Here is a 27,443-nt window from a genome sequence, read left to right on the forward strand (position 1 = left end):
ATACAAAAAACCAGCCGCAAATATTATAGAGATCTCTCAAACAAAATTCACATCCTTTGAAGTTCTCAAATATGCACCTACTCCTTCCTGGCAGGCAGGTCTCCGTCCCATTGAATTTTCATTGTCATTGGGAACGGAGAGAAGCTACTGTGCTCGGCATCCATATACATGGCGATTCCTCCTAGTCCGTCAAGCCTCTTCAGATGGCCTTGGAGTCCAGGGGCGCGACGGACATTATCCAGTCGTCCAAGTACCTTGAGCATAGTGGAAAGTGCAAGAGGACACATTTTAACACCGAGGCATTCATGAGGACCGAAGCCAAAGTGGGCGTACAGGCTCATATCACGGTCCAGACGGACCTTGTCGGGATCGGGGAACGCAACAGGATCACGGCCTGCAACAACCTATATTTCGTACAGTCTGTTAGCATCTGAATACCAATAGAGAGATAAAAAAAGGACACAAGAACTTACCAAGTTACAAATGATCTCCTGGCCAGCTTTCAAAGTGACCTTCTCGCCGTTATCTTCGACCACCGTTGGCTTAGTGACAAATCGTGGCAATGCTACCGAGCATCGGAGTCTCGCTCCTTCCATGAAGCTGTAGACAGTTAGTATGGCCTCTTAAATTGTAATGGGATATGAAGAAACTTACTATCGCACAAGAAGCTCGTCAGCCTCAGGAGTGTCCTCTCTAGACAAGCGCTGGATTTCAACCAGATGCTCAGCCGCTTCTTCGGAGAGGTAATAGTCAATGCATTGGGAGAAAAGCTGGCCTTGATTGGCAACCAATGCACCGGCCGTGGGAAGAATGTGCGACCACACAACATCCTTAACGGGCAATTTGCTGTCGAGTAAGCGTTGGATCATGTGGACGCCATAATCGCTCAAAATATCATGGCGGTGTAGACGGCTGACCAGACTGGAAATGAATCCAGTCTTAGCAACGAGTTCAACGTTGGCTAGCGTCAGTTCGCCCAGCTGCTGTGCAACATTACGAGCAGTCTGGCAAAGTTGGAAAGACTTGGACACGTCAACATCGTAGAAAATAGAAGCGAAGATAACGGCCAGGATCTGATACAACTCCTGTTCACTGAACACGCCTCTTGGGTTTGACTCTGTCTTGAGAGACAGGGAGAAGACATTGGCACAGAAGTGAACTTGGGCGAGAACGGCAACATCGCGAACGATGTCGACCTGATTGACGCCAGCAACCTTGAATGAGTTTCGCTCGAGGAGTTTCAGAGTAATGTCCTCGTAGAAGGCCTTTACTTCTGATTCCCACTTTTCACGATGCAGAGCAGCACCAAGCATCTTTCGAGAAGCTTCATTGGCAGGGAGATCACCCGCTAAGGCAAAGTCTCGGCCATAAGGACGGCCGCTATTCTCCATCAAGAATTGGATCTTATCACCCCACACTACCTTGAATCCTTCTTGGTCTTTCAAGATTCTTGTGCAAGCAGAGTGGGAATTGATGAAACGGGGCGGAGCCGTGTAAAATGGTCGGTCAAAGTTATAGATTTTAACCTTACCAAGGCTAGTCAGAATCTTCTTGTTCTCATCAGGCACAACCATCGGGAAGTGTGCGTAAACCGAGTCACCACGGAAATGATTGGGAAAGGCCTTCAGGATCAGTTTGTAGAAGACCTGGCCGCCATCAACAGAGACGTCATTGTTGATCTCATTGAATGCCCAGTTTGTGAGATGTTTCGGTGTGAAATCGACAGTATAGAAGCGATCGCCACGAACCAAAGCAACCGCATCTGATAGAATGGCCCTGGAGGTCGTGAAGTTAGTGCATAGACCGCTACCCGGGGTCATGGCCTGTTTAGCCTCTTCGACAATGAGACCAGGGTACAGCTCGACAAGGTCGGGGTGGTCATAGAAATGCTTAAGCTGGTTCGCGACGAATGGGTCTGAGTTGATCTCTTCAAAGGTTTGATAAGAAGCCAAACCAAAGTACTGACGGAATTCGTTCAAGGTAGCCAGATTCCAAGAACGTGCCTGCTTGATGCCGAGAACCTCAATGTTCCTGAAAACATCCGGCACATTCAAAGCACCAAAAGCCCCGGCAGGGTCCTCAATACTCTCCTGGAGAATCTTGACCAAATCATTATCATCAAAAGTTCCATCTTGTTGGCGTTGCAATTTGCCGAAAGGACGTTCTTGGGGATCTGCCGGGAGTTTTGATTCCCATTGGCGAAGACCCCCTGTGAATTGCTGCATGCTAATCTCCTTCGGATCCTGCCCATCAAATAATTCTTTATACAGATCCTCTGACCATTTTTCGTCCCGGGCTGAGACACAAGAATGCCAGCGATAAACAAGATTGAACTCGGCAGATACCTGGTTTCCGGTAGCCTGAGCAGGTGCCTCGCCAAGCAAGCCATCCCGTATCTCTGCACGGGGATCCAAACTCCACACACTGTCAGTTCGGTTTACGTTGAGAATGGTTCGGACATAGTCTTTCAGAATGATGTTAACATAAAGACCACAAGTAACCAGTCTGGCAGTTTGGAACAGGTCGTTATCCCAGGTGGCATAAGCTTGGGAATTTGACTCATCCGGTTTCGTGAAACGGCCACCTTCATTTATAGCTGCCAACTGCGTGACAACGGAGTTGTGGAAACGGTTGAACATGATGAGAAGCACGCCCACGCCGGGAGGGAATCCCAAAACCCGCTTAGTGGAAAAGCAGTCGGGTTTCAACTTTCCATCCTTGAATGTTCTAACTGTATCCTGTTCTTTCTGGTTGTTGCCATAAAGCGGAGACAAGTCCAAGTACGAGGATGTCAATGACTTTGTTTGGTCCCGAGGATCCGTCTGGAACAAGTCTGAAAACTGTTAGCCTCGGTGATTCGTATAGCAAAGATCTCAACCAACAGAAATAACATACCGTGGATGATAATAGAGGCAAGATAGAACAACACGCTAGAAATCTTGTTCGGGTGTTCCTTGAAATCCTTCCGGGACAAGAGACTATCGAAAAGAGCCTCTGGCTCCGGAAGAGCAGCAGGCTGCATGGTCTTGGGTCGAACGGACCGTGCATATGGGGTGCTAGCAGCACCAATCTGAGGCCAAAATGTGTTCTAGGGCTGTTTAGCAGACATACTCGATCTATAAGGGAACAATTCCTACATTTCCAGATCCATCAGCTTTCCGGTATGCCGCCTCGCGTCCAAGATAGCTGCATCACTAGTTAGTCGCTGGACATTTCCCACACAGACCAACATCGCCATTGCATGACTCACGAGACAGGCGGGTGCTGTAGATCACCCCACAATTGGGTGAGGAAGGTATTGGTCAGTTCCTTGCCATTCCGAGATGTCGAAGGCAAGCCAGCAGCAAGCTGTAGAAGAGTTAGAGTGGGAACATAGCCAATTCCTCGCGAAAATACAAACCTGAATCACGCGCTCCATGATATAATCTCTGTCATTCACAGCCTCGCCAGTCACGGCAGTTTTGGCAACCTCCGCTAAAGTTTTGGCATCTTTCAGGTCAAAGTGGAGTAGGTCCTTAGCAAGGCCTGTCACGGTTGGCTCTTGTACATAGCTGCCATCGCCAGTTTGAGTGGGCAAGGGCCGCAAGGCTGCAGACACAACTTGCTCAACCTGAGCAATCTTGCTGCTGGATTCTTCCTCAGACATGGTGAATTGAGATGGTATAATACAGATACAGAAGAAATCCGAGTGCGAACTGTGATTAATCTGTCAACTTCGAGGTCATAGGTTGACCTTGAGCCGAGGCCGTATAGTTGAAAGTCGAACAATAAGGACAATAATGTAGTAGTCGCTTACCGGTATATGTATATAGGGAAGCAAAAGAGCAACACAACTATCACAGGTAATTAGGAAAAGACAAAGTGAATCATGCAATCATTTCGGTGGAAATGGGAGTGTATTATTATAAGCCTCCCGTGGTAATCACGGAGTAAGCCGAGAGAGCCATCCGTACGGCTGAATGTACATCACATTCTCAAAGTTCAGCAGCGCCCTCATTCGTGATCGTTCTTAGCGTAAGGTGGACCTTGTGTGTGAAGAGGAACGCCCCACTGGTTGTTATGAGCAATCGAATATCTCTGATTCGCCATGCTATACGGGGTATGCCCTGTCAACCAGGTCTTGGTGTATTTGCCTAGCCAATTATGGCGGATGACCCGGATTACGACCGCCTAGATAAAGATAGACACGAGCTATATTAGCACATTCAATGGTTCAATTCGTAGTGTGGATCGAACTACACACTGTGATTGGGGCAGTAACAGCGGCTAAATGGGTCCGAAGATCTGCGATGCGCTCAGGCTATGCAAAAATTATGTTTTCATAGAGGGAAAATGACAATCTAATAAGAATGGCATGTAAAAAACTCTAATAATGAACTTCTAGGGTCTGTCTTGGTTCTTGGTTGGGCAATGATTGGCGATGCTGACGATGCTGTTCGGTCAAAGTAACCGTGCAAGATGGAGCTGAAACCTATGGGGTAGATGGGGCGATATCATTCGATTCTGATTTGACGTTGCTATTTGATATTACAATAGCTTGTTTTTTTCTCAGCTCCCACAAAATCCAGCACTGCCTTGGAACCACCATGCCCCGCTACAGTGCATATTCGGCCTCGTTAGCTTCCGGGGATACCCTTGTTTCAGCTGACAGGCCAGATGACTTCAGATACGGAGGAAATATATAGCCTTTGCTGCCCCAGTAAATGATGACATTCAAGCTGGCCTTGAGGGAATACTGCATTGGACAGTGTGCCATTGGCGGATAGGCCAGTCGAATCTCCAAGGCGAAATGAGACAAAAAAACATCTGGAGCAACTGGCATAGCCACGAGCTAGTTCGCCAAGATGCAAAGATCGTAGTATTCCATACGAACCCCTGTTTTCAGTAAGCTGCCAAGGCAACCTACCGTGGGAGGCCATTCTGGGAAAGACACCCAACTATTGCAAAATATTGCGACGTTGGATATGTGGCCTCAGGCGTCAACACGTGACGTCAACCGAGGCCCAACTTGTAGATTGTTGGGACAAGCACGTTTTTTAGCCAAGTCGCGATTTCAAGTTATCTTGGTGGCCTCAAATAAGCCCCGTCTTCAAGCATTATATCTGCTTGAGCTAAGTTATCATCATGGCGGCTGATAAAATCACACTCGTCGTTCAGCCAAGGGGTATGCATACATAGCTCTTTTACTCGAAGCTCTCGGTCACAGAGAGAGTAGCTTAAAAGCATCGCTAATCTAAAATCAGGCAAGCCCATCCGCAAGCTCCCCAAGGAAATCGATATCTCTCTCGATGCCTCTAGTGAAGAATTGCACGTTGCGCTCTCCGCAGCATCCGGTTGCTCAATTCACCGGATGAGAATCACCAAGGGTAGCGACCACAGCGTGGTCCCGAACTCGAACAACATCACCATTGAGGATACCGGCCTGCTAAACTCAAGCGTGATCTACGTCAAGGATCTCGGTGCGTGTCTATACCCCATATCATGGACAATGCGAATTCAGCCCTAGAACCAGCGCACTCTTCCCCACGCACATAGAAGCTAACATATAGTTCTTAAATCAAACAGGACCCCAAATTGCCTGGCGCACCGTTTTCATCATCGAGTACCTCGGCCCACTCCTGATCCCCGCGCTCTTCCTCTTCCCACTCCGACCCCTCCTGTACTTCACCTTCGACAAGCCCCTCCCCTCGCCCTCAAACCTCCAGCTCCTAGTCTGCGCACTGCTGAGCGTGCACTTCCTGAAGCGCGAGTTCGAGACAATCTTCGTGCACCGTTTCAGCAGTGCCACCATGCCCGCCCGCAACATCGTCAAGAACAGCGCCCACTACTGGGTTCTGGCCGGTTTCAACATCGCCTACTGGGTGTTCCGTCCGGACGCGACCGCCGCCAGCAGTACCCCCAACCAGGCTCTTGTGTACGCCGGACTGGCGCTGTTTGTCTTCGGTGAGCTGGCGAATCTGAATGCGCACTACATCCTGCGTAATCTCCGCCGGCCGGGTACCACTGAGCGAGGCATTCCGTCTGGGTTCGGCTTCAGTGTCGTTACCTGCCCCAACTACTTCTTTGAGATCTTGGCTTGGTTGGGTATTTTCCTTGTCAGCCAGTTGAACTGGAGTGTGCTGATCTTCGTTGCTGTGGGTGGGTTGCAGATGTGGAGCTGGGCTTGGAAGAAGGAGTATCGCTACCGCAAGGAGTTTGGTGACAAGTATAAGAAGAAGCGCGCTGTCATCTTCCCCGGCCTTGCTTAAGAAGTTGGCCGAATGGTCAAGTCCAGGCTGGTATTTGGTGATCCCATATGCTATGGCCATGGGCTGAGTGATTGATTGAGTGGAAAAGGGGAAGAAAATTATAGCAAGGCATTAGATTGTCTTTGTTGATGGCTTGAAAGAAGTCTCGCAGCTTATCGATCAACCCTAGTTGTCATGATAAACGGTATGCACTAATTACTGATATCATGAGATGATGTATTATTTGGTATTGGACATAGAAAACAATTATCGTATCCCTTTTGCAGCTATGCATGCCAATGAAAGCAAAAATACGCCATATGTTGAGGTCTCCACGACCAAACGCTGATCAACCCTAGAACATTATAACTAGGTAAACCACCCTGAACAGAAGAAAGATCCCAAGCAAAACGCCATTTCCCCACGTAGAAACAGTGGACCCCTAAATGCAAGTCACTTCAAGAACGTTAATCTCTCTGTTTCTTCTTCTCCCAAAGCTTGTAGTACGGCTCTAGTTCGCGGGCACAGTCTCGGCCCTCTGCATCACCGCACCCATGGAATTGGATCACGAGGTCACCATCCTTGTAGGTGCCGTCCAAAGCAACACCCGGCGAGTCTTTGCTATAGGAGCCTAGAATGCGCTGAGGGACCAAGGCGGTTCGAGCAAGAACAGTTGGGTGCCACTGCAAAATGTGATCCTAGCAGAGTGTCGGTCAGAATCAAGGCTCTCGAAGCGCTATCTATATAAAGATAGAGTAATAGAGTAAAGGATTTCTCTTACCAGTCCATGGGCTTCCGCCCTAGCAAAGTTGAAGTTGCGGTAAAGCGGGTCAAACCAGAGGTCCAGGAAGAAACGCGCAAACTCCCCGTTCTTCAAAATGAAGCTTCCGGGGTTCAAATCTTCGCTGTCCTGGGTGATGATAAGGTCCACATCCTGTTCCTTCTGGTGCACGAAGGTCTTTATGATACTGTCTGGCGGCACAATGGGTACATCCTTCAACATCAAGCTTTCCAGACGGCCCTGCCCTAGAATATGAGACTCGAGGGATTTGGTAGGGTTCATGATCAAAGCATTAGCCGCGAGATGGAAGAAATATGCCGAGTGAGGATGTGTAGCCATGGCATGACGGATGGCTGGTACAACTGCCCAGCTCATTGGAGCATCGCCAACGGCTTCGTCGTAATCTGACACTTTCGCGAAGAAGTTGGTGTAGCCTGTTCCCGCAGGAAAGTTAGATCAAGTTCATTGCGAAGCTCCTCCACACTGCTTTGTATAGGGGTTTATTACCATGACGCTTGGCGTAGTCCTCCCGGTTTGCAATGATCTTTTTGAGATAGCTCTCGCTGCACCGTTGACGGTCTAGCAGTGTGACGATTACCACTCCAGAAGTACCCGCCGGAGCCACAACGGACGTGGAGGTTGGGGAGTAGAGGTAATGGATGAGATAGAGAAGGGATAATATTGCGAATGCAAGGACGGCGACCGACTTGAACTGTTTCCTGCGATGGGATGACATTCGAGAGGAACGGGGGAGAGGTAGAGGATGCGGGCTCCGCCGTGGAGGTAACGCGAACTGCATTGAGGGCGTGTGCTTATCCCTGAGTTTATACAAGGGACAGTGTTTGTGTTGAAATCAAGTCATAATAAGAAAGATGGCAAGGTCAAAGATCGAATATTGAAGAAGGGAACTTGATGATCGACGCGGGTACGAAGATCCCGAGGGATTGGCGTCTGAATCCGGCCCACCTCTGCTGGCCGCATTCCAACTTCCATTAGCGAACCGCATCCAGCGGAAATTCCTATTTAGGATAGAAAATAATCAGAGATAACATATAGATTATTTGTTGATTGGTTTGATGTATAGTCCTTTTGCATTGGACAAGACCTGCGAAAAAAATATTGTTGATATATTTTATAGATCGGCCCTAGTATGTACATACACATCTGAATACACACCTTGTGCCACACTATTTCGCCACTTTTTCTGTCCAAGTATTGGCATAGTTAGGCGTTCCAAGAATTCTCATCTTATGAGAGTTGCCCAACTGTATTTCTTTTGTACTTGATCCCTAGAACGGAGGAGGGTTCAGGTCCAACCCGTCAACCGTTAACCGGAATGCATCTCTTGAATAGCTTCCCGCAACATCCATGTCAAGTCGGCCTCGCTCACAATCCTCCAAGTCTATATCAGAAATCACAAGCGCATTTTCGATGCTAGAGATATCAGCTGCATCGTCAGTGGAGACTTGCCAGATAGGTTCAGCCACGACTTCGCCGAAGGGTCCGACGATGCAGGAGCCACCACGCGAGATATAGCGGTCTGGATCTTCTAAGAGAGAATGAGTCAATTGAACAACTAAGTAAGCAAACTGAGGGTGATCATATACCACGTACCTTCTGTATTTTTACTCTGCTCAGTGATCCAGGACGGTAGTTCACTGTAGCGCACGCACTGGTTGGAAGAAAGCACGAAAGTGCGACCTTCGCCACCAATAGTGCGAATGAGAGGTAGCCAGGTATCACGGCTGTCAGCTGTGGGTGCGAGGTAGATGTTCACATTTTGCGAATAAAGACTTTGACGAAGCAAAGGCATGAAGTTTTCCCAGCAGATGGCGGCGGCAATAGTAAGCTTGACTCCATTCAGCTCTGTGGTGATAGCTTTCAATGTAGAAGGAGACCCCTGCGCCCACACGAGACGTTCCGAGCCAGTCTTTTTTTCCGGCAATTTCAAGTCAGCACTAGTCTATATCTTCCAAATTGACTATGAATGACAGCAAAGATCGATTTCCATGTACTTACTGGCATGACCTTTCGTCTTTTCCCCAGAACACCCCGCAAAGGATCGACATACAGCGCAGAACAGTACAAGCTCCCCCCGGCCTTTTCAATCAACCCAGTTGCAATAAAGACGCCGGTCTCGCGGGATAGCCGCTCGAGGAACTCTCTTGTTCCATCACCACGGTGGTCTCGACCTTGGGCCACGGGTAGCTTGCGCTCCACCCAGTCATCTCCCGCTCCAGCAGGCGTATCGCCTAGGTCAACGGCAGCACGGAAGTACTCAAGAAATTGATCCCGCCCATAGGGAGCACGCGCGCCAACAGCAGTTCCAAAGTCACAAGTGCGAGGATATCCGCCTAGGTAGGCTTCTGGGAAGAGTATAAGATGGACGCCCTTTGAAGCTGCATGCTGGGTGGTTTCCTTGAGAGAAGCGAGGGTCAACTCGAGAGTAGACAGAGTGCGGGCTTGTGCCACAGCCACGGTAATTTTCTGAGGCATTATAGTGTTGTCTTCCTTGCCGAGGCAAAATATTCCAAAAGCGAAGGTCAAAAGGACTCAAAATAAATAATTATTACCCCTCTCAGCATCTCTGATTTCCTCTTCTGCGTTTGTATTTCTCTTACCGCTTGCGGGTAGTTCTGCCAGCCCTACTTTCTATACCGCTTTTGACTCTAGTAGACGATAAGATGATGCAACAACTTAGTTATCTCAATAATGTCTGGCTTGAATGATTAGAATAGTTCCTAATATGTGTTGTATTTGGTTCTCCTGTAGGCGGAAAGACCCGTCACCGTTTCCCAGATAGATTACTCATAGATTACACCTCCAAGGCTACAGTTACTCCCTGCATCCATCCAGGACCATACCTCTCGAGTCTCTCCTCTTTTCTCTCCTCAACCATTTTACCCCTAGCCTATGCCCCTATCAAGAAAATCTACAGATCCAACATGGATACCGCTGAAACTGATTTGATGGGTGACCTTGTAGGCACCGAGATCACCACTGACGCTAAGACAGAAACAAACCTTCTGCTGCCGTCTGCGACATGGGTAATCACCGCGAAGCTGAATGAAATTTCTCATCCCGGAGACCAGCATGACATCGATAAAGGCTTTGGGTATCCATATGTTGCCGCTAAATTTCTTTGCTACCGTAAAGATGACCCAGCTCAGAGGCCAGCATTTGTGCGAATCTACCAGCAGATCCCTATCACCGGGACCCAGATCTCGAAGTCAAGCATTCGAGTAAAGCAGGCTATAACATAAACTACGAATAAGTTAGATGTACTGAAGGAACTCATGCAGAAGGGCTATAAGGTTATTCCTAAGCTTCTTAGCTACCAAGAAGCATAGTAAGAATCCGATGATATTGTTCCCTCAGGCTTTATTATATACGTTATCTGGGATAAAGTTCCCGGGGAGCCTCTCTCTCAGCAGTACTTCTGGAGCCAGACACGTGAAGTTCGCGATGCTATTTGTAAAGAATTCCGTCGAGTTTACGAGTAAGTTCATCCTCTCTCTCTATCCATCGGGGTATAGAGTTAACGATCCATAAGACAGCTTATGTTATGCAGTATCGAGCCAATTCCCCCTAAATCAACAAAGCTTATCTACGATAAGTTGACCGGAACTATGTACGTATATTCCTTATCCCTGTAACATCTAATGGGCCAAAGGTGAATGTACTGTGCTTATTCTTTTTATTTCTAGGCATATCTCAGGGTTCTAATTTGGTGACGATGTTGACACAGAGAAATGGGATGATATTAACTACGTCATGTATGAGCTGGCCAACCCATCTAGCAAGACAGATTGGTACCTCGATAGACATGACACGGAGTAACCTTGACCACCGCTTCATCGTCAACTGCTTCATCCATTAAAGGGTTGAATCCTATAGGAATCTGGTTGAATATATGATTTTTTCTGATCAAAATGCATGTCTTATTACTTTGTAAACCAGAAGTGGCTGTTACCGTCTGCATGATTACTCTACGCTGTTTGCATCATTTACTTCAATAGATTGTTTGCTAGATGTCTAAGCGAGAAGGTTCGAGCTTTGCGCTGCTTCCCTTGCACTTGCTTCTTCTTTCCTTCTTCATCTTATTCATTTAGTTGAATGCACTCTTTCTCTTCTTCAGATCGACCTGTCGCCTCACAGTGGGCAGAATATATGGCAGAGTTCAAAGTGGCACCCGATCAGGAAGGAGACAGGAGGTCCCTAAATAGATTACTCATAATTATGTATGTCTCTCTCCACGACCAGTAACTATGGCTTGAAGTGGTCAGCACTTTTGGCTCACCGCTCTAATCACCGCCTGTATAATTAGCTATGGTCTTAGGCCGGTATGTAATATTACTCCTAGGTACCCAATCTGGAGGGCAGTACTGAAATTTTAGGCAGGGGGTCAGAATAGACTGGGGGAGGGTCAATATAGTAATCCCCTATCAGAAATGGGCATTTTAATTATATCTATAAAATTTGAACTCAATGCGACCCTGAGTAATTAGAGAAAATGTAAATTACTGTATACTCATTACAGCTGCGGAACAACGTAACTAGTTAGAATGGCTAGCTGACTAATTTTCTGCTCGGCAGAATTAGTTTTCCATCGCCCATAGACCAGTGTGAACTTCTTCTCTCCTCAACCATTTTAACCCTGCCTTTCGTAAGTGCATCTAATTTACAAAATTCTGTAGATTCAGTATGGATCCCGCTGAAACCAACTCAATTTGCGACCTCGAAGGCACTGAGATCACCACTGAAGCCAAGATAGACCCTCCATTGCCGTCTGTGACATGGGTCATTACCGAAAAGCTAAAGGAAACTTCCTTTTTTAGATATCAGGAAGACGCCAACGAGGACCTTGGTTATCCATATGCTACTGCCAAATTCCTCTGCTACCCTAAGGATGACCCGGCTAAGACACCAGCTTTCTTACGAATCTATCAACAGATCCCTATCACCGGAACTGAGAACTCGAGATCAAGAATTCGAATACAGCAGGCTATAACACAAAGTACGAATGAGTTAGATATACTGAAGGAACTTATGCAGATGGACTGCACAGTTGTTCCTAAGCTTCTTGGCTACCAAGAAGCACAGCAAGAATCGGACGACATTATTCCCTCAGGCTTTATTACCTATGTTATCTGGGAGAAAGTTCCAGGGGTACCGCTATCTAAGCTATATATCTGGAGGCAGACGCCTGAAGTCCGCGACGCTATGCGTAAAGAATTCCGTCGAGTCTACCAGTAAGTTCATCCTCTATCTTCATTGAACTTATAAAGCTAACATATCCATAAGAGAGCTTGTATCATGCGGTATTCAGCCAATTCCCCCTCACGAAAGCAAGCTTATCTATGATAAGTCGACCGGAAAGATGTACGTGATATTCCTTATCCGCGTGGTATCTAATAGGCTAAAAGTGAATTTACTTATTCTATATCTCTAGGCATATCTCGGGCTTCCGAATGGGTCTCTCTATCGATAGCAACGAGAACTGGTCTGATTTTAACTACGTCTTATACGGACTAGTCCGACCTTGTAACAAGGATTGGTACAAGGATAGCGATTGGGAATGGTGAAATTGTATACTTGGCTTGGGGATCTAATCATTGCTGACAATCAATCAAATCCTTTCTGGTAGCCAACCCTAGATCCCTGTAGTTTTCTGATATACATAGTGTAACGGGAAATAACCTTGGCCAATATATCGGGTCTCAGTTTATGGCATCAGATATGCCCAGGTTACAGTTATGTTTTAGGAGAGGGTTTTGGTTTAGTTGACCGTCCCTGGTCAACTCTTGGGGTGATATGTAGGAGGGAATTCCAGAGCAGGACGACTAAGCGCCTCAGGCAGAGATAGTAACGCAGATACCCTCCATCTTCTCTTCTAGTAGTCACTCCACTCCATGGTGTTCTCCTTTCTAGCACCCTACTACTCCCAGTAACGACTTTGTGCTCACACCGATTTCGCAGGCAGGCCTGTCGGTGCCCCTGCTGTCCCCGTTATAGGGTCCCCCCTCTTCAGTATGGTGTTTTATAAACGTAGTTTTTACTTTTCTATATGAGATATTTGAAATTTATTTTATTTGTGACGATCCACTACAGATCGCCATCATATGCTTCACGTTTGCTTGCTCGCTTACTGTTCACATTGTTTACTGCATTAGATTGTTTGCTAGATCGCTAAGCGAGAAGGTTCGAAGTTTGTAACGTTTACAAAGTGGTCAGCTATATCAACTGGCTGCTTGCACTTTATAACTTGCTTCTTCTTTCTTCGTTCTCCATCTTTGGTATTTAGTTGAATGTACTCTCTCTTCTTCAAGATCAACCTGACGCCTTATATTATTAGCCAATTAATTGGGCTAGACCTTTATTATTTATTTCCGCTCTTATTCTTCCTTTAACTCACCAGAGGGTTAAGAAAATAAGGTATTAGGTATGTGTACCTTTTACATGAGTGGGCTATACAAAATATACCTAATTCTGACAATTTCTGTTTAGTGGGATAGACCCATGGGCCATACGTCTACTTAACTGGTTATGTCTCTCTCCACGACCAGTTTCAACTTCCTCAACCATTTTAACCCTGCCTTTGGTAAGTCCAGCCTATGTCCCTATCAAGTATTTCCTCTAATTTATAAAAATCTATAGATTCAATATGGAGGCCGCTGAAACCGACACAATATACGACGTTGAAGGCACTGAGATCACCACGGACGTCAAGACACACCCTCCATTGCCGTCTGTGACATGGGTAATTACCGAGAAGCTTAAGGAAACTTCTTTTTTTAGAACCCAGAAACAAATGGATAAAGGCTTTAGTCCTCTATATACTGCCGCTAAATTCCTCTGCTACCCTAAGGATGACCCAGCTAAAACGCCGGCTTTTTTACGAGTCTATCAGCAGATCCCTATCACTGGAACCCAGCACTCGAAGTCAAAAACTCGAGCGAACCAGGCCATTCCGAAAAAAGTGGTAAATGAGTTAGTATTATTGAAGGAACTTGAAGAGAACTGCTGTGAGGTTGTTCCTAAGCTTGTTGGCTACCAAGAAACACAGAAACACAGCAAGAATCTGACGATATCATTCCCTCGGGCTTTATTACCTACGTTATCTGGGAGAAGGTTCCTGGGGAGCCTCTATCTGAGGAATATTTCTAGAGCCAGAGGCTTGAAGTCCGCGATGCTATCCGCAAAGAATTCCGTCGAGTTTATAAGTAAGTTCATACTCTATCTTCACCGAACTTATAGAGTTAACATATCCGTAAGACAGCTTATGTCGTACGGTATCCAGCCAGTCCCTACTGCCGCAAGGAAGCTTATCTATGATGAGTCGACCGAAAATATGTACGTGTGGTATCCAATATGCCAAATATGAATGTGCTTATTCTTTATTTCTAGGCATATCTCAGGTTTCAGAATGGGTGGCCCTATGGATAACAACGATAAATGGTCTGATGTTAACTACTTCTTGTACGGACTGGCCAATCCATCTAGCAAGATGGATTGGAACCTCGATAGCAGTGAGTGGGAGTTCTGAATATGGTGAAATTGTATGGCTTAGGAATCATTGCTGGTAATCAATCAAATCCTTCCTGGTACGGCAGATGTAATCGTCGTCTCGACTGTCATATGACCTTGGGGTACCTTCTATACGGAACTAGCTAGATGAATACACATATCGATCTTCCCCAAGCTTTTCTGTCTTCGTGTTCTAGCCAAAGCAGTTCCACTCTACGGAACGGCAGAGGAAGACCGGTCACCGAGGCGCATCTCGGCGGAGTCTGCTTCCTATATCCAATCCCATATGCCTTTTCTGACGTTGGTCATCATGCATCGCATGATCAAACCGTGCTCGGGGTTTGAGTAGTCACATGTGCTCCGAAGACTGTCCGTTCTATGTGAATCAACTCATGCTGGATCGATGGCTGGCATGGATGTCTATGCTTTTTTCCCCTTGAGAACGGGATTGGCAGTGCTTTGGGGGTTGACGACGAGACGCTCATGTATCCACTCCTCCTTGGATCGGCGGAATTTTGATTTTGACCGGAGTGCTATATTCTGTTTATACCTACTTTTATAGCCGTGGCGTAAAAATGGAGTTGGATGAAACGTCTTGATAAGTGAACACGAAGTAAGATTGGAGTATAATACACAGAAGACCCAATATGCAAATTGAAAAAGAGACCGCACCCAAATTAGAAATTTGTGGCCATCATTTCTACCACAAGAAACGAGATAGCGTACAAAGATGGCACAAAATCCGCGGTGCCCAAAAAACCGTCCATCGCTCTTCAGGATAGTGGTACAAGCGCCTGTTCATTCCCCTCGGCACGCAAGGTCGCTCAAGCTGCTCTAGCGAGCATACGACTGGCTGCTTCGCGGAGAGACGCGAGGCTTGGTCATGGCGTCAATGTCCAGGTTTTCGATCTTGTTCCTGATCTGAAGCCTGTGGTCCCTCATCCATTTGCTCAACGTCGGGGGCTCAGGAATACCGTAGGCCTTGCGCTGCTTATCAAATCTCTCCTTGACCGCCGGTGTCTGCATAATCTGGTGTCGAAGGTTCCATCCGAAAGGACCGAGCTCCTTGAGGCGTGTTGGCCGATCAGACAACAAATAGTTATCTAGGCCCTTGGCCTTGTAGATTGATCGCAAGGCGCGACGAGTGACCTTGATAAACACAGACTCGCCCAGAGCCTCGCTCTCGATCTTCTTTCGGCGGACGTTAGGCTTCCAGGTTCGTCGTGTCTTGCCTGCATTGCGTCCCTTAGAGATCTTGTTGCCGAATCGGATCGAAGCACCTCCATAGAGACCGGAGTCAGCCTGTTTGTACCACTTGGATTCCCCGTAGGGGTAGACTGGGGCGGTTTCCGGTAGTTTCGGAACTGATTGCGTTGCCGGCGTCGTTGAGAAGGATCGCTTCGGTGTGGCGATGGAAAGACTGCGGAAGGCCGAAGCCAAAGAGAAGGGGGCGGCCATTGCGGATCTTGCATGTAGGCCGGCCATTGTGTTCAACAGCTATTGGACCCTCGCAGAGTGTCGAGAACGCAAAAGCCGGAAAGTCTTTAATAGACAACAGGCGGAGGAAGAGGTCCAGTAGGGAAGAATTTGGGGCAGTTCACCGCCCTGAGGGCGGCGTTCTCATTCGCCGATCCCTTGCTCGCGAATTTCGGCCAGAAGCATTATCTCACAGAGAACCATCGCGTTACCTTTCTTTTCGATCTAGGCTATTTCTTTGAAGCTTTGATTTATTACGACTTCCTTCTTTTCAACCGATTGACCCATCTCTCGTCAATACCCGTGGCTCTACTCGGCCACATCTCTCCTAAACATGGTCCAGATTAGTGAAGTGAAGGGGAACTCGCGCGAGAACAGGACCGCAGCGCATACACACATTCGGGGTCTAGGCTTACGCTCTGATGGGACCCCGGAGCACAATGCGGATGGATTCGTGGGACAAGGAGCTGCCCGTGAGGTGAGTGGATAGCAACGCTGAATCCAGGGTATCTGCTTCGCAGTAACAATAACTAACGGTTTAAACCATCGGCAGGCATGCGGTGTTGTGGTGGACTTGATCAAGTCAAAGAAGATGGCTGGACGAGCTGTGCTGCTTGCTGGTGGCCCTGGCACCGGAAAGACTGCTCTGGCTCTCGCTGTATCGCAGGAGCTGGGAACCAAGGTTCCTTTCTGCCCCATTGTTGGCAGCGAAATCTATTCCGCGGAGGTCAAGAAGACCGAAGCACTGATGGAGAACTTCCGGAGAGCTATCGGTACGCAATGCGACATCAGGGAAAACGCAACAAGCGTAGAAAATTCAAGCTAACGCATGACAGGCCTCCGTGTTCGCGAAACAAAGGAAGTTTATGAGGGAGAGGTGACAGAGCTTACCCCCGAGGAGGCTGAGAACCCACTGGGCGGATACGGGCGCACAATTAGCCACCTGATCATCGGATTGAAGTCCGCTAAGGGCTCCAAGAAGCTGCGCCTGGACCCCAGCATCTACGAAGCCATCCAGAAGGAACGTGTCACGGTCGGAGACGTCATCTACATTGAAGCCAACACGGGCTCATGCAAGCGAGTCGGGCGATCCGATGCTTATGCGACCGAATTCGATCTCGAGGCTGAGGAGTATGTGCCTGTCCCCAAGGGCGAGGTTCACAAGAAGAAGGAGATTGTTCAGGATGTGACTCTTCACGACCTGGATATGGCCAACGCCCGACCCCAGGGCGGACAAGACGTGATGAGTATGATGGGCCAGCTGATGAAGCCCAAGAAGACGGAAATCACGGACAAGTTGCGCCAGGAAATCAACAAGGTTGTCAACCGGTACATTGATCAGGGTGTCGCAGAATTGGTTCCCGGTGTTCTTTTCATCGATGAGGTACGTGGAGAAAGTTTATGCTGTCAATTATTGGATCATGTCTCTAACTACGTTTCTTCTCTAGGTGCACATGCTCGACATTGAGTGCTTCACATATCTGAACCGCGCCCTCGAATCGACCATCTCCCCGATTGTCATCCTCGCCTCCAACCGTGGCCACGCCGTCATTCGCGGTACTGAAATCAGTGCCGCACACGGTATCCCACCTGATCTGCTTGCCCGCCTTCTTATCATCCCCACCAACCCCTACGCCCCCGAGGAGATCAAGACTATCATCCGGCTGCGCGCCAAGATTGAAGGCCTCAATATCACAGAGCCTGCCTTGAACAAGGTCGCTGACCATGGAAGCAAGGTCAGCTTGCGGTATGCCCTGCAGCTGTTGACCCCCGCAAGCATTCTCTCGCGTGTCAATGGCCGCCCCGGCGCAATTGAGGAGGCTGATATTGCGGAGTGCGAGGATCTCTTCCTGGATGCCAAGCGCAGCGCAATCATTGTTGATCAAGATAGCAAGAATTTCCTGTTATAAATGGCTAGAAGGCTTGAGAAAGTTCCATGATCTTGTATACCAAAGGGGTATCTTTGATGTTTATTGAAAAGGCGAATTGTTTTGTATGGGCCTGGTGTTACGCTAATGCTATGTATCAAATTATGTTTCCAGTTTATTGCAGCTTTTAGAAGATAAATTGTTGTAGGTTTAAATAGTACTAGTTATATAGATGTCATCTGCATGTCGCAAATGCAACCCGACTTAGATTAATCACGTGTCTCACCGTCACGTTCCAGTCTTATCCTGGCACCTTTAATTATTTCGATATTTCCTCTTTGTGCTCCCTAAGACCTCGGGAAAGCCAGTCTCCATCGGTTGCAAAGCGAAGCCACACTAACAAGATCCGTTGACCGCCACTCAGCTATTGAACAGTGTCACCCCCAGATAAAGGTGGAGCCTACATCAACACATCAACTACCGTTGCAGACAGCAGATCTTCTCTCCCACCTAAGCTAGAATACATACTATACAATCACGATGTCAAACTTGAATACAGACGCCGGCTCGGAGATGTTTGCCAGCTATGAGAATGAGTTGAAGCTGGTGCAAGCCGATCTGAACCAGAAGCTGGACCAGATCGCCGAGGCAAGCGGCGAGCAACGGAAATCAGTAATCGACAACGCAACACAAGTCCTCGAAGAAGCAACAGAACTGGTGAGTCCACCGAACCCCTCACCCGGTTTTCATGCGCCACAATGCGAGAACAACGAACAAACACAAGAACAGAACAAACTAACCCGATCAATCCCCATCTAGCTCGACCAAATGCGCATGGAGAAGCAGAACATCCCCTCCGCAGCCCGGTCAAAAGTCAACATCCGCTTCCGCAACTACTCAACCGATATCGACGAGGTCAAGCGCAAGCTCAAGTCCCTCTCGGATGACCGGCAAGCACTATTCGGCGACCGATACACCGACGAGCCGCAGGATGAGCACCTCGAACAAAGACAGCAGTTGCTGTCCGGTACGGACCGGCTAGAGCGCAGTTCGGCACGGCTGCAGCAGAGTCAGCGCATGGCCCTGGAGACCGAGGATGTTGCTCGCGGCACGCTCGGCACACTGTATGAGCAGAGGGAGCAGATCACGAATGCTCGGAACAACTTGCAGCAGAGTGAGGGTTACGTTGATACTAGTATCAAGACTTTGAGGGGCATGGCCCGTAGGTACTGACTCCCCTTTTGTCTTGTTCTTCTATATATAGACGTGATTGCTGACCTCTTGTGTGTTGTTTAGGATGGCTACCAATCGGATGATCACTATTGCGATTATTACGGTTCTGGTTCTTTTGATTTTCGCTGTCATTTTCAGCAAGTTCCATTAGTACTTGAGTTTCGCGCTGGTGTTTGTATACTCGGTCTGATCTCTCATATCCTTTTATTTCCTGCTCTTACTAGCAAGGCTATTGCCTGTCTGTCTGTCCGTCTCTGTCTCTCATATATTTGCCATTATGTATACAGTATGATAGCATCGGCGAGTCTTTACACAGCTAGACCCAAATCTCTAGTCCAAGCAATCCCGGTCTCTAATACAATGATTAACAGCCTAGACAAATCCCAAGTATCAATTAGAATGTACCAAATGGCTTCAATTGGGGGTATCTCATAACGCCAAATAAGAAAGAAAGAAAGATATATACATATACATATCAACACCCTCAGTTTATAATCCTCATCGCCCCAAAAACAGCATTAACAATAACACCCACACAAACAGCCACTCCCTTCCTCCAACTCCACACCCCCTCCTCTCTGCGCAACCACATCGCACAACCAACAGGCCAAAAGAACCCCATAACAGCGCCCCAAAGCATATCATCCATCGCCCCACGCGATCCAGATCCAATCCCGCCCTCGTCATCCCCAATACCACCCCCCTCCCCAAACCCACCCTGCACCTGCGCCGCCGTCGACCCCTCATCCATCCAGCGGTCCTCAAGATCCCGCAGCTGGTCGCCGGTAGGCATAGTATCTGGCGTCCGGGAGACGGACTGCATGGCCAAAAACTGGGAGCGTAGCGCGGTGACCTCAGCCGCCGTGAAGCCCGCCGAGAGGAGGCGGTCGAAACCGCGGGGTGCGGGTGTGGTGGTAGTTGACTGGGACTGGTTCTGGGTCTGGGAGTGACGAGATGTCGGGAGTAGAGATGAGACATCCTTGCCGGAAGGTTTCTTTCCTGTGTTAGTTTTCTGCTGCTTCTGTTGCAGAAGGACTGTTGATAACACGCTTGCTTCGCTGGCTAGGTCTGCGTCTGAGAGGACGATGTCGCCAATCGAGCAGTGGATGTAAATTCGTGGGCGGGCATCGCGCACCGCCTGCTTTCCTTTGCCATTTTCTTCTGGTGTCTCGGGTTGGTCTGCTACGGGGCGAGGGCTCCGGCTTGGTGACGGAGGGAGCTTTAGTGAGGCTGTTAATGCGGCTGTGTCTTCGAGACCGCGGCCGGCGTAGATGAGGCGTAGTCGGTGGGACGATAGGGGATTGGCGAGTTGCGCTCGGATTAGTTGCTTTAGGCCTGCGCCTGTTGTGGTCTCAGGCTCTCGGACGTCTAGTTGAAGGTCGGGGATTGAGGCGGAGAAGCGGACGGTGATGAGGAGCGGCTCGGTGTCTGGTTCGCCGACTGCGTATGGAGAGAGGAAGGGTGAGGCCATGTTTTAGGTAACAGTTAATCCTATGCTTTCATGTGGAATGGATTGAGACCGCTCTATACAAGCAATGACTGGTATGAGATGCGGCGCTCAGCCCATTCCGGGGCCTCGGCTTATATCCAGTCAGGTGACGCATTCTAGACAGCAACTGTATACTATCGCTTTTCTACAATACTGAGAGGCTAATAGGAAGCTAATAGGAGGGAGAAAAGGATAGATTATCAAGGAAACATGTTTATGGTAAATTTTTTGATTTTTTTGAGCTAAATATATGTCATTTGTCGTCATCAATGTCCTTCGGACTAATCTATACACAAATATATCACATGGTTGATCTTGCGAGGGTTCAAAAGAATGTCTCTGCAGAGAAAGAAAAGCCAACACCTCATTGGTTGAGCCTCTAGCCTGTCTCTTGACATGGCTCGCCACTTGTGAGCCCACAGTGACCACGAGACGCAGTAGAAAATGCAGAAAGAAAGTGGATAAAAGGTATCAACTGGATATCAAGCGTATATACTCAAACAAGAGGGTGGTCGTGGAATCCCAGACCCCCTTTGAAAACGCCGTCCGATGCACCGAGAAGAAAGACGCCAAGAGGTCCTGTATAAGAAACATATCAAAAGGAATGATCAAGCTGTGTGCTTAAACCATGAAAGACTCGCCGCAGCCACATTCTTCCTCTGTAATCATGAGTTAGTAAATCGAATCTAAGAAGATGCTGTAATTCTCGCAGGGGCCACTTACTGATGTTGGGGTTGCGGAAAATGAATCGTCTGCTCAGCTTATCCTCTTGCCAGTCCATTTCGCTGCCAATAATACTGAACAAAGCCTTGCTGTCGATGAGGACCTTGACGCCGTCCTGCTCGACTACCTCATCGAACTTTCCCGGCTTCTCCACGTACTCCAGGTGATAGGCGAGACCCGAACAGCCACGGTTCTTGACACCGACTCGAATATACTTGGGCTCCGGCTGTGCCATCAACTTGCGAAGCTGCTCGATGGCCAATGTGGACAATTTCATGGCGGCCTTTCTTGGCCGGAGTGGCCGACGGGGTTTCGGGGAAGTCTTGGAGGCGGACGGAGAAGCGGAAGTCGGTTTGGATTTTTGCGCCTCGCCTTCCCGTAGGCTCACATTGGACAGTGTGCCTTGTGATGTGTTGCGGTATGATTTCATGTCGGAAGGGAATTCAGCTGAAATGGAAGTGTCGGCGCCGCCGGTGCTTCGAGGAGGCGGGAATGAGGAGGGGAGCGAGTGAGGACGGTAGGCAGTTGCAGTTTGCATATCCCGCTTGGAGGCTAGGTAAGCGTTTCCATATGATGAGAAAGTACGCAGACGTCCTGCCGAGGGCTTTACCCATCGGAGGAGTGTGGCGGATGATGTCACAGGACGTTGCATGGTGGTAGAGAAGCTCATAGTCGAGGGGCAATCAATGTAAAATGGGAGTGAACCTCGACGAAATTGCTATTGGATCATAGGATGTTGTGTGAGAAAAATGGTGGAATGGAAGATTGAGTAACAAAGTTGAGAAGAATCTCTGACTGTTTTGAGGATTCCCCCATGGCGAGTGGATTACATAAGATCGTTACATGACGCAAACCCAGCCAATCAGCGTCGAGTAGTTTCTACACAACAGCAGTGCAGCAGTGGCGCCATTGCTCGAGTTTCAGTTGATTTGCTAATTATAGACTAATCAGAAGAAGAGGCTGACTTAGGAGCCGAGCTGATTCGTCTTTGCCCTATTTAATCCAGCTACCAAGGTAGAATGACAAGTCCCAACTGCGATCTGCTTTGGATTTCCAATGTTGTCATCCAATGCGTTTTTCGGAAGCTGAGTCATCCCACACCGCGGAGCATTCCGTTCCTCGGAGAGACATGGCTCTCTCATGAGGATGCCACACCTCTAAATGTAGCTGAGTAGCGGGGAAAAGGATCAAGATGTAAAGTTTATGAACTGTATAGATCCACTAGGTTAATTCACGAATATACTGGAATTTGTTCATTTTCTCCCAATGCGTAAACACATTGCCAAGTGTAGAGGACATGTGGCTGGATCGGCTGACAAAGTGGCTGGTGTCCCTTTTTATGAACCTCGAAGCAATTGGAATCAACTCGACTTTATATTAACCTTACTCTTTTGGTTCTCGAGGTCCAATGCTGGCGACCTAACGTTGCAGATCATCCTGTCTAATATCATGGACGCCTCACCCCTTACCCAGCAGAGTAGACCCGAGTCCTTTAAACCTAAGATTGTCCAGCTCTATGAGAATCTCTTCAAAGTACGGGTATGAACATCGCTTTATGGAATATTGCTAACAATACTCCTAATAGGCAGCAGATGATGCAGACCCCTCGGAGGGCTTTTGGAGAGAATTTTTCTTGCTGCCTCCAGACCGGAAACAACTACATGCTATCCTAGACCATTTGAGCCCAGACGATACTATTGGTCTACAGGTAAGCCATGATACATAAAGAGTCCAAGAAAATAATCAAATAGCTGATAAACCCCCTAGATTCAAACTCGGCGTTTCTTTGTCCGTGCCACTCGCGAGGCAGCAGCTGGGGTTGCCCCGTCGGATTCTTATGCATTAGATGTAAGAACCCGTGATCAACATCCGGAACGTATTGTCTAACCTTGTTTCGCAGACCTTGACTGTTTTCTTGACGAGCATTCTGAGCAAAAAATACACAAACCCAAGTTCGGATGTCATCACTGTTCTTGCAGGACTCGACGAAGTGGACCATGTCATTTCCGACTTCGTGGCCGTCTTGGACAGAATCATTCGCAATGGCAGTAGCTGTAAGTCATTGCCTGTTCTGCTCTTACCCGAGATCATATCAGTTGATCCTAATTTTTCCAGTCGATGTGCGGCTCAAAGCTATCAAGACGGCCATTGCCATGACTAGCGGAGCATACAAAACTAGCCTAGTCTCCTATCTTACACACAGGGACCTTTTCCCATCGCTCATGAAGGTTTGAGTTACTCATATTGTTTCTATATGAAAATAACTGACAGTCGCTAATAGTATGTTTCTGATTCTGATACCCCGCTGCAAGTGTTCGATCCATTCCTCCTTCTGGGGCTATTGGCCAACTACAACAAGTTTGAATTCCAAAACCCCTACCAGCTTCGGCTTGATGATTTTGTGAACGAGTCAAGCATTGAAAAAGTTGCCAATGGTGTCGGTCTGGCCTGTAATCGCCTGCGGAATGGCTACATTGCTGTCCAGGATGATATTCCAGAGGGCTGGAGCTTCACCAACACGTTAATCTTCTTTGGACTACGAGCGCTCGCACCGGGCGCCAGGGATAGAGCGAACCCACCTTCGGCGGAAGAAGCGAAGGCCATGTTCGCTGATCTGTAAGTTCTCTGCACGGAGAATCTTGATTCGAAACTTACAATCCTGGCAGTCCGGCACATGAAGCCGCAATTCTAATGGCCACGTACGACTTCACAAACGCCAATAAGCTCTTTGGTTATCATTTGGTTCATCAGGGACCAGAAAGCAGCGATGGAGAAGCCCCTTTCTCGAGCTTCCTATCATTGTCCTCCTATCTTCTTCAACATGCATATCGATCCCCGCGGGTCGGGCATTATGCCGAACTAAACCTATTCACACTTCGCATTCTGGTCGAAGACCCGATCATCTGCAAGCAAATTTGCAGCGAGGAAGTCAAGCGAAAGGTACGCATCTGTCGACAGAAACAGCCCTATCTCCCTCTAGTCAGCGGAGAGCGGGTCCTCGCAACCGTCATATTTGATATTGCCATCGATACTATTACGCATAACCTTCGCCGGCGCCTCGACGTCAACATTTACAGGTACGAAACAACCATCCACTGTATCCATTAGCCATTACTAACAAGCCTCCCAGCCACACAATCGCAATCACTCTCCGCCTCCTAACCTACCTCTCAAAGAACAAGATCCGCCTCGCCTACCACTGGTCCGAGCTCTGGCGGACTCTGCTCTCCCTCATGCGCTTCCTAACAACCTACGCCTCCGATTTAACCAGCAGCCCCAAAATCCAAACCCTCACAACCTCCCTCGCAGACCTAATCGCGTTCTGCGTCTCAGGCGGCGACACCTTCCTCCCAGACCCAGCCTCCTACGATGACCTCTTCTATAAGCTTGTCGAGACAGGCCCCATTATCTCCAAATTCCGCGATGCATACTCACTGTCCCGCTCCAATACCGCAATCGCAGCCGATGCAATCTCTCAACCCAACGAGCTGCATTCAGCAGCCATCGACACCCTCCTCTCAGTATCTACGCACTTCTACACCCTGCTCTTCCATTCGGAGGGTGCAGACTCCGCTGCTGTTGCTGCTGCGGCGGCGGCGGCGGCGGCTGCCAGTCCCAAAGGCGACGAGCCTGTGCCGGTGGCGTTGCCGTCGATCAGGAAGAAGAATCTCTCCCCGCGTGAGGTCCACCGTATAATTAAGCAAGGCTATGATACGCTGAGTATCCAGCCGCCTGAGGGTTTAAATACTTGGGCTAAGTGGCGTGAGGCGGAGTGGAAGAGTGAATTGAAGCGTGCGGCGCGGTGGGCTGTTGATGATGCAAGGCAACTGGTTGCTTAGATATCAGATTAGATTGTTAGGTTACTTATTTCCTTCTTCTACCTTTGTGGATCTTGGATGTTGATCTGAATTCAAGAGTTTTGTCGGTGATAGATCACTATGTAGTAGTGGTATCATTGAGTTTTCTATTAAGATATCCAGTTGAAAATTCATATTTTCTCCCATCTCATGAGAACCTACGTCTTCTTGGAGATTAAGATATAGCTAAGCAAAGTATCTTGTATTCCAGGCCTATTCAGGCCCGCACTTCTTCGAAAATCTTAAAAAAAACAAGCTGCTGCTGGGGGCCACCCTCACCCCAACGCATGCAACACAAAAAAAGAGGCAGAACCCCCTTTCCTCCCCCAAGAGAAGCTTCTTCCCGCACTCAGTGAGTGCTCTCCGCCGGCTGGTAGCTGGTGGCGAAGTACTTCTCAGAGTTCTTGCTCAACCACATAGACAGCTTCGAGATCTCCTCTCGCAGGCGATTCGTAGCCTGCATGTCCATGTTGGTCTGAGCAATCAACTCAGGCATAGTGCCTACACACGCAACGGTTAGTACGATTCCCAACTCTCACAGTTGAAGCAGAAGTCAGGTAAGGGATACATACTAAACAAGCGGATCAGGTGCTCCGCCCCGTATACATCGATAGGGCCCTTATCGGCCAGTTCCCCGGTAGCGGCCTCGAACTTCTTACGCAGGCCACGGTACTGGGGGCGCTCGTGGCGGTAGAGAAGAATCTTATCCAGACACTTGTCGAAGTACTCCTGGATCCCGGCGACCACTTCCTCCAGCACGTCCTCGTCTGCCGACGAGCCCGACCGCTTTGGAAGCTCTTCCTCGTGCCAGTCTTGCAGGATCTGGCGGACTGGGTACTTCGCCGGCAAAGAGACGACGCACTGGTTCTTGGTTACCTGCTCCCAGTCATCGACAAGTAGGGACTTCAAATTGTCTGGCATGACGATGCGCACAGAGGGGCGGATATTGAAACTCTCCTCCTGCAGATTGTTAGTATGGGATCATAAATGATACGGTTCTTTTGTATTTTATTTTCTTGGGTTTAGTTCCATTGTACCCAATTTGATGTGTTAATTGCATACCTTTTCGATTTCACTATCACGGGCTCGCTTGGTGCCACGGCTGGGCACGGAGCCGCGCTCCTCGCTGTCCCGCACAGAGTCACGGTCGGAACCCGCACGCTTCTTAGCAGTGATCTTGGTGTTCTTTAGACGGAAAGAAGCCTCGGCTTCCCGACGCAGATTGCTGGCCAATTCGCGGTTGTCTTCGGTGTGCTTGCGAAGACGGTCCTCCAGGACCCAGTCATCCCAGCTGTTCCAATGTTAGAAGGTTCCATGAAATCGAATGATGAATATATTGGTTTTCTGAAACATGTGCAGCAGAAAACAAGAGGCAATTTTGCAGAACAGAGAGCGCATAGCTCAATGTCGAGTTCGAGTCTTCCGTAATGGCCCGGACAAACTTTCCAAGGTTTTGGAGGGGAACAATCTCGACACCGCCAGGACGTAGATAAACAGGGGAAGAAATGAAACAAGCCAGACTTACGTATTCTTCCAGCCCTTGTAGTGGACTTGATATTCAAAGGGGCTCTTCTTGTCAGTGGAGTCCTTGTGGCGAACATCCAGGATCTTGGCATCGTAAAGGATCTCATGGTGGAAGCAAAGGACCTTCTCGTCCTTGCTATACATAGAAATAGGAGCCATTTTGTCGGAGAAAGGTAGAAGACGTGCTTGTCGAAGCTTGTATGACAGATTGCAGACCTTTGAGCTCAAAGGTGTAGAGATGTCAAGATGATTCCTGTCTCGCAGGGAAAGGTATGATACAGGCGGTAAACAGCCACGATCAGAAAACCCTTGGAAGCCTTCAGAGACTTCAATTGTAACACTGCAACTAGAACAGGAAGAAAGGAAGATGCACAAATGGCAGTACAAGGTGTTCTTGACAGCAAATCCGATTCAGCAAAGTGGAAGAAGGTGTAAGAAGGAACAAGAATAGATCAGACTCGAGACCAGCTCAGGAATAGTAGAGAGAGTCAAGATTTTAGGAAGAGAGAATGGGGTTGAGGCAAGTCGATGTAGATGTAGACGAAGTAGATGAAGTAGAGTGGAAGAAGAAGAAGGAAAACAAGCGAAGAGGAGTGGCCCCTTGGAAGAAATTAAGCGCGGCAGCTTATTGTCACCTTGACATTGACAACGATTCGTCTATTCGTCTGTTTATTCCACTATTGCATAACAATAGGAATAGATTTCCATTCTTCTATTCATTTTCATATTCTCTTGTTC

The 27,443-nt window shown here is 48.3% G+C and overlaps 15 protein-coding genes across 15 annotated transcripts; 8 read left to right on the top strand and 7 right to left on the bottom strand.

Moving 5' to 3' along the window:
* Positions 1-77: 77 nt before the first annotated feature.
* N7518_009045 (peroxidase/cytochrome P450 family protein) lies at positions 78-3,646 on the bottom strand (the record flags this gene model as incomplete). The annotated part of the gene is made up of 7 exons (XM_057189972.1): positions 78-404; positions 474-600; positions 655-2,833; positions 2,896-3,088; positions 3,138-3,186; positions 3,251-3,348; positions 3,401-3,646. The coding sequence occupies 7 exons, from the start codon at positions 3,644-3,646 to the stop codon at positions 78-80; spliced, it is 3,219 nt and encodes a 1,072-aa protein (XP_057037628.1).
* A 1,478-nt stretch (positions 3,647-5,124) lies between these two features.
* On the top strand, positions 5,125-6,248 carry N7518_009046 (trans-2-enoyl-CoA reductase (NADPH) TSC13; the record flags this gene model as incomplete). Its single annotated transcript, XM_057189973.1, has 3 exons — positions 5,125-5,164; positions 5,244-5,459; positions 5,566-6,248. 3 exons carry the CDS (start codon positions 5,125-5,127, stop codon positions 6,246-6,248), a joined length of 939 nt encoding a protein of 312 aa, XP_057037629.1.
* A 446-nt stretch (positions 6,249-6,694) lies between these two features.
* N7518_009047 (putative alpha-1,6-mannosyltransferase subunit) lies at positions 6,695-7,807 on the bottom strand (the record flags this gene model as incomplete). Its single annotated transcript, XM_057189974.1, has 3 exons — positions 6,695-6,925; positions 7,009-7,442; positions 7,516-7,807. 3 exons carry the CDS (start codon positions 7,805-7,807, stop codon positions 6,695-6,697), a joined length of 957 nt encoding a protein of 318 aa, XP_057037630.1.
* Positions 7,808-8,297: 490 nt separating this feature from the next.
* Positions 8,298-9,504, bottom strand: N7518_009048 (carbon-nitrogen hydrolase family protein; the record flags this gene model as incomplete). The annotated part of the gene is made up of 3 exons (XM_057189975.1): positions 8,298-8,557; positions 8,623-8,971; positions 9,028-9,504. 3 exons carry the CDS (start codon positions 9,502-9,504, stop codon positions 8,298-8,300), a joined length of 1,086 nt encoding a protein of 361 aa, XP_057037631.1.
* Positions 9,505-9,953: 449 nt separating this feature from the next.
* On the top strand, positions 9,954-10,271 carry N7518_009049 (uncharacterized protein; the record flags this gene model as incomplete). The annotated part of the gene is made up of 1 exon (XM_057189976.1): positions 9,954-10,271. The coding sequence occupies one exon, from the start codon at positions 9,954-9,956 to the stop codon at positions 10,269-10,271; it is 318 nt and encodes a 105-aa protein (XP_057037632.1).
* An 87-nt stretch (positions 10,272-10,358) lies between these two features.
* On the top strand, positions 10,359-10,734 carry N7518_009050 (uncharacterized protein; the record flags this gene model as incomplete). Its single annotated transcript, XM_057189977.1, has 3 exons — positions 10,359-10,538; positions 10,580-10,639; positions 10,716-10,734. Exons 1-3 carry the CDS (start codon positions 10,369-10,371, stop codon positions 10,732-10,734), a joined length of 249 nt encoding a protein of 82 aa, XP_057037633.1. The 5' UTR covers positions 10,359-10,368.
* Positions 10,735-11,712: 978 nt separating this feature from the next.
* On the top strand, positions 11,713-12,593 carry N7518_009051 (uncharacterized protein; the record flags this gene model as incomplete). Its single annotated transcript, XM_057189978.1, has 3 exons — positions 11,713-12,260; positions 12,313-12,390; positions 12,461-12,593. The coding sequence occupies 3 exons, from the start codon at positions 11,713-11,715 to the stop codon at positions 12,591-12,593; spliced, it is 759 nt and encodes a 252-aa protein (XP_057037634.1).
* Positions 12,594-13,672: 1,079 nt separating this feature from the next.
* Positions 13,673-14,554, top strand: N7518_009052 (uncharacterized protein; the record flags this gene model as incomplete). The annotated part of the gene is made up of 2 exons (XM_057189979.1): positions 13,673-14,361; positions 14,416-14,554. The coding sequence occupies 2 exons, from the start codon at positions 13,673-13,675 to the stop codon at positions 14,552-14,554; spliced, it is 828 nt and encodes a 275-aa protein (XP_057037635.1).
* Positions 14,555-15,369: 815 nt separating this feature from the next.
* On the bottom strand, positions 15,370-16,020 carry N7518_009053 (mitochondrial 54S ribosomal protein bL28m; the record flags this gene model as incomplete). Its single annotated transcript, XM_057189980.1, has 1 exon — positions 15,370-16,020. The coding sequence occupies one exon, from the start codon at positions 16,018-16,020 to the stop codon at positions 15,370-15,372; it is 651 nt and encodes a 216-aa protein (XP_057037636.1).
* A 325-nt stretch (positions 16,021-16,345) lies between these two features.
* Positions 16,346-17,921, top strand: rvb1 (RuvB family ATP-dependent DNA helicase pontin; the record flags this gene model as incomplete). Its single annotated transcript, XM_057189981.1, has 4 exons — positions 16,346-16,489; positions 16,565-16,784; positions 16,848-17,395; positions 17,460-17,921. The coding sequence occupies 4 exons, from the start codon at positions 16,346-16,348 to the stop codon at positions 17,919-17,921; spliced, it is 1,374 nt and encodes a 457-aa protein (XP_057037637.1).
* Positions 17,922-18,419: 498 nt separating this feature from the next.
* On the top strand, positions 18,420-19,263 carry N7518_009055 (v-SNARE protein VTI1; the record flags this gene model as incomplete). The annotated part of the gene is made up of 3 exons (XM_057189982.1): positions 18,420-18,596; positions 18,699-19,105; positions 19,176-19,263. The coding sequence occupies 3 exons, from the start codon at positions 18,420-18,422 to the stop codon at positions 19,261-19,263; spliced, it is 672 nt and encodes a 223-aa protein (XP_057037638.1).
* A 333-nt stretch (positions 19,264-19,596) lies between these two features.
* Positions 19,597-20,583, bottom strand: N7518_009056 (DSC3 family protein; the record flags this gene model as incomplete). The annotated part of the gene is made up of 1 exon (XM_057189983.1): positions 19,597-20,583. The coding sequence occupies one exon, from the start codon at positions 20,581-20,583 to the stop codon at positions 19,597-19,599; it is 987 nt and encodes a 328-aa protein (XP_057037639.1).
* Positions 20,584-21,222: 639 nt separating this feature from the next.
* On the bottom strand, positions 21,223-21,976 carry isa1 (Fe-binding Fe/S cluster assembly protein ISA1; the record flags this gene model as incomplete). The annotated part of the gene is made up of 2 exons (XM_057189984.1): positions 21,223-21,260; positions 21,325-21,976. The coding sequence occupies 2 exons, from the start codon at positions 21,974-21,976 to the stop codon at positions 21,223-21,225; spliced, it is 690 nt and encodes a 229-aa protein (XP_057037640.1).
* A 797-nt stretch (positions 21,977-22,773) lies between these two features.
* Positions 22,774-25,163, top strand: N7518_009058 (ARMH3 family protein; the record flags this gene model as incomplete). Its single annotated transcript, XM_057189985.1, has 8 exons — positions 22,774-22,863; positions 22,910-23,032; positions 23,092-23,172; positions 23,225-23,378; positions 23,440-23,552; positions 23,606-23,940; positions 23,991-24,401; positions 24,455-25,163. 8 exons carry the CDS (start codon positions 22,774-22,776, stop codon positions 25,161-25,163), a joined length of 2,016 nt encoding a protein of 671 aa, XP_057037641.1.
* Positions 25,164-25,530: 367 nt separating this feature from the next.
* N7518_009059 (uncharacterized protein) lies at positions 25,531-26,864 on the bottom strand (the record flags this gene model as incomplete). Its single annotated transcript, XM_057189986.1, has 4 exons — positions 25,531-25,682; positions 25,754-26,141; positions 26,244-26,472; positions 26,707-26,864. 4 exons carry the CDS (start codon positions 26,862-26,864, stop codon positions 25,531-25,533), a joined length of 927 nt encoding a protein of 308 aa, XP_057037642.1.
* Between the last annotated feature and the right edge of the window lie 579 nt (positions 26,865-27,443).

Source organism: Penicillium psychrosexuale, assembly GCF_028828465.1.
Source record: "Penicillium psychrosexuale strain IBT 29551 chromosome Unknown utg000005l, whole genome shotgun sequence".
Classification (NCBI taxonomy): domain Eukaryota; kingdom Fungi; phylum Ascomycota; class Eurotiomycetes; order Eurotiales; family Aspergillaceae; genus Penicillium; species Penicillium psychrosexuale.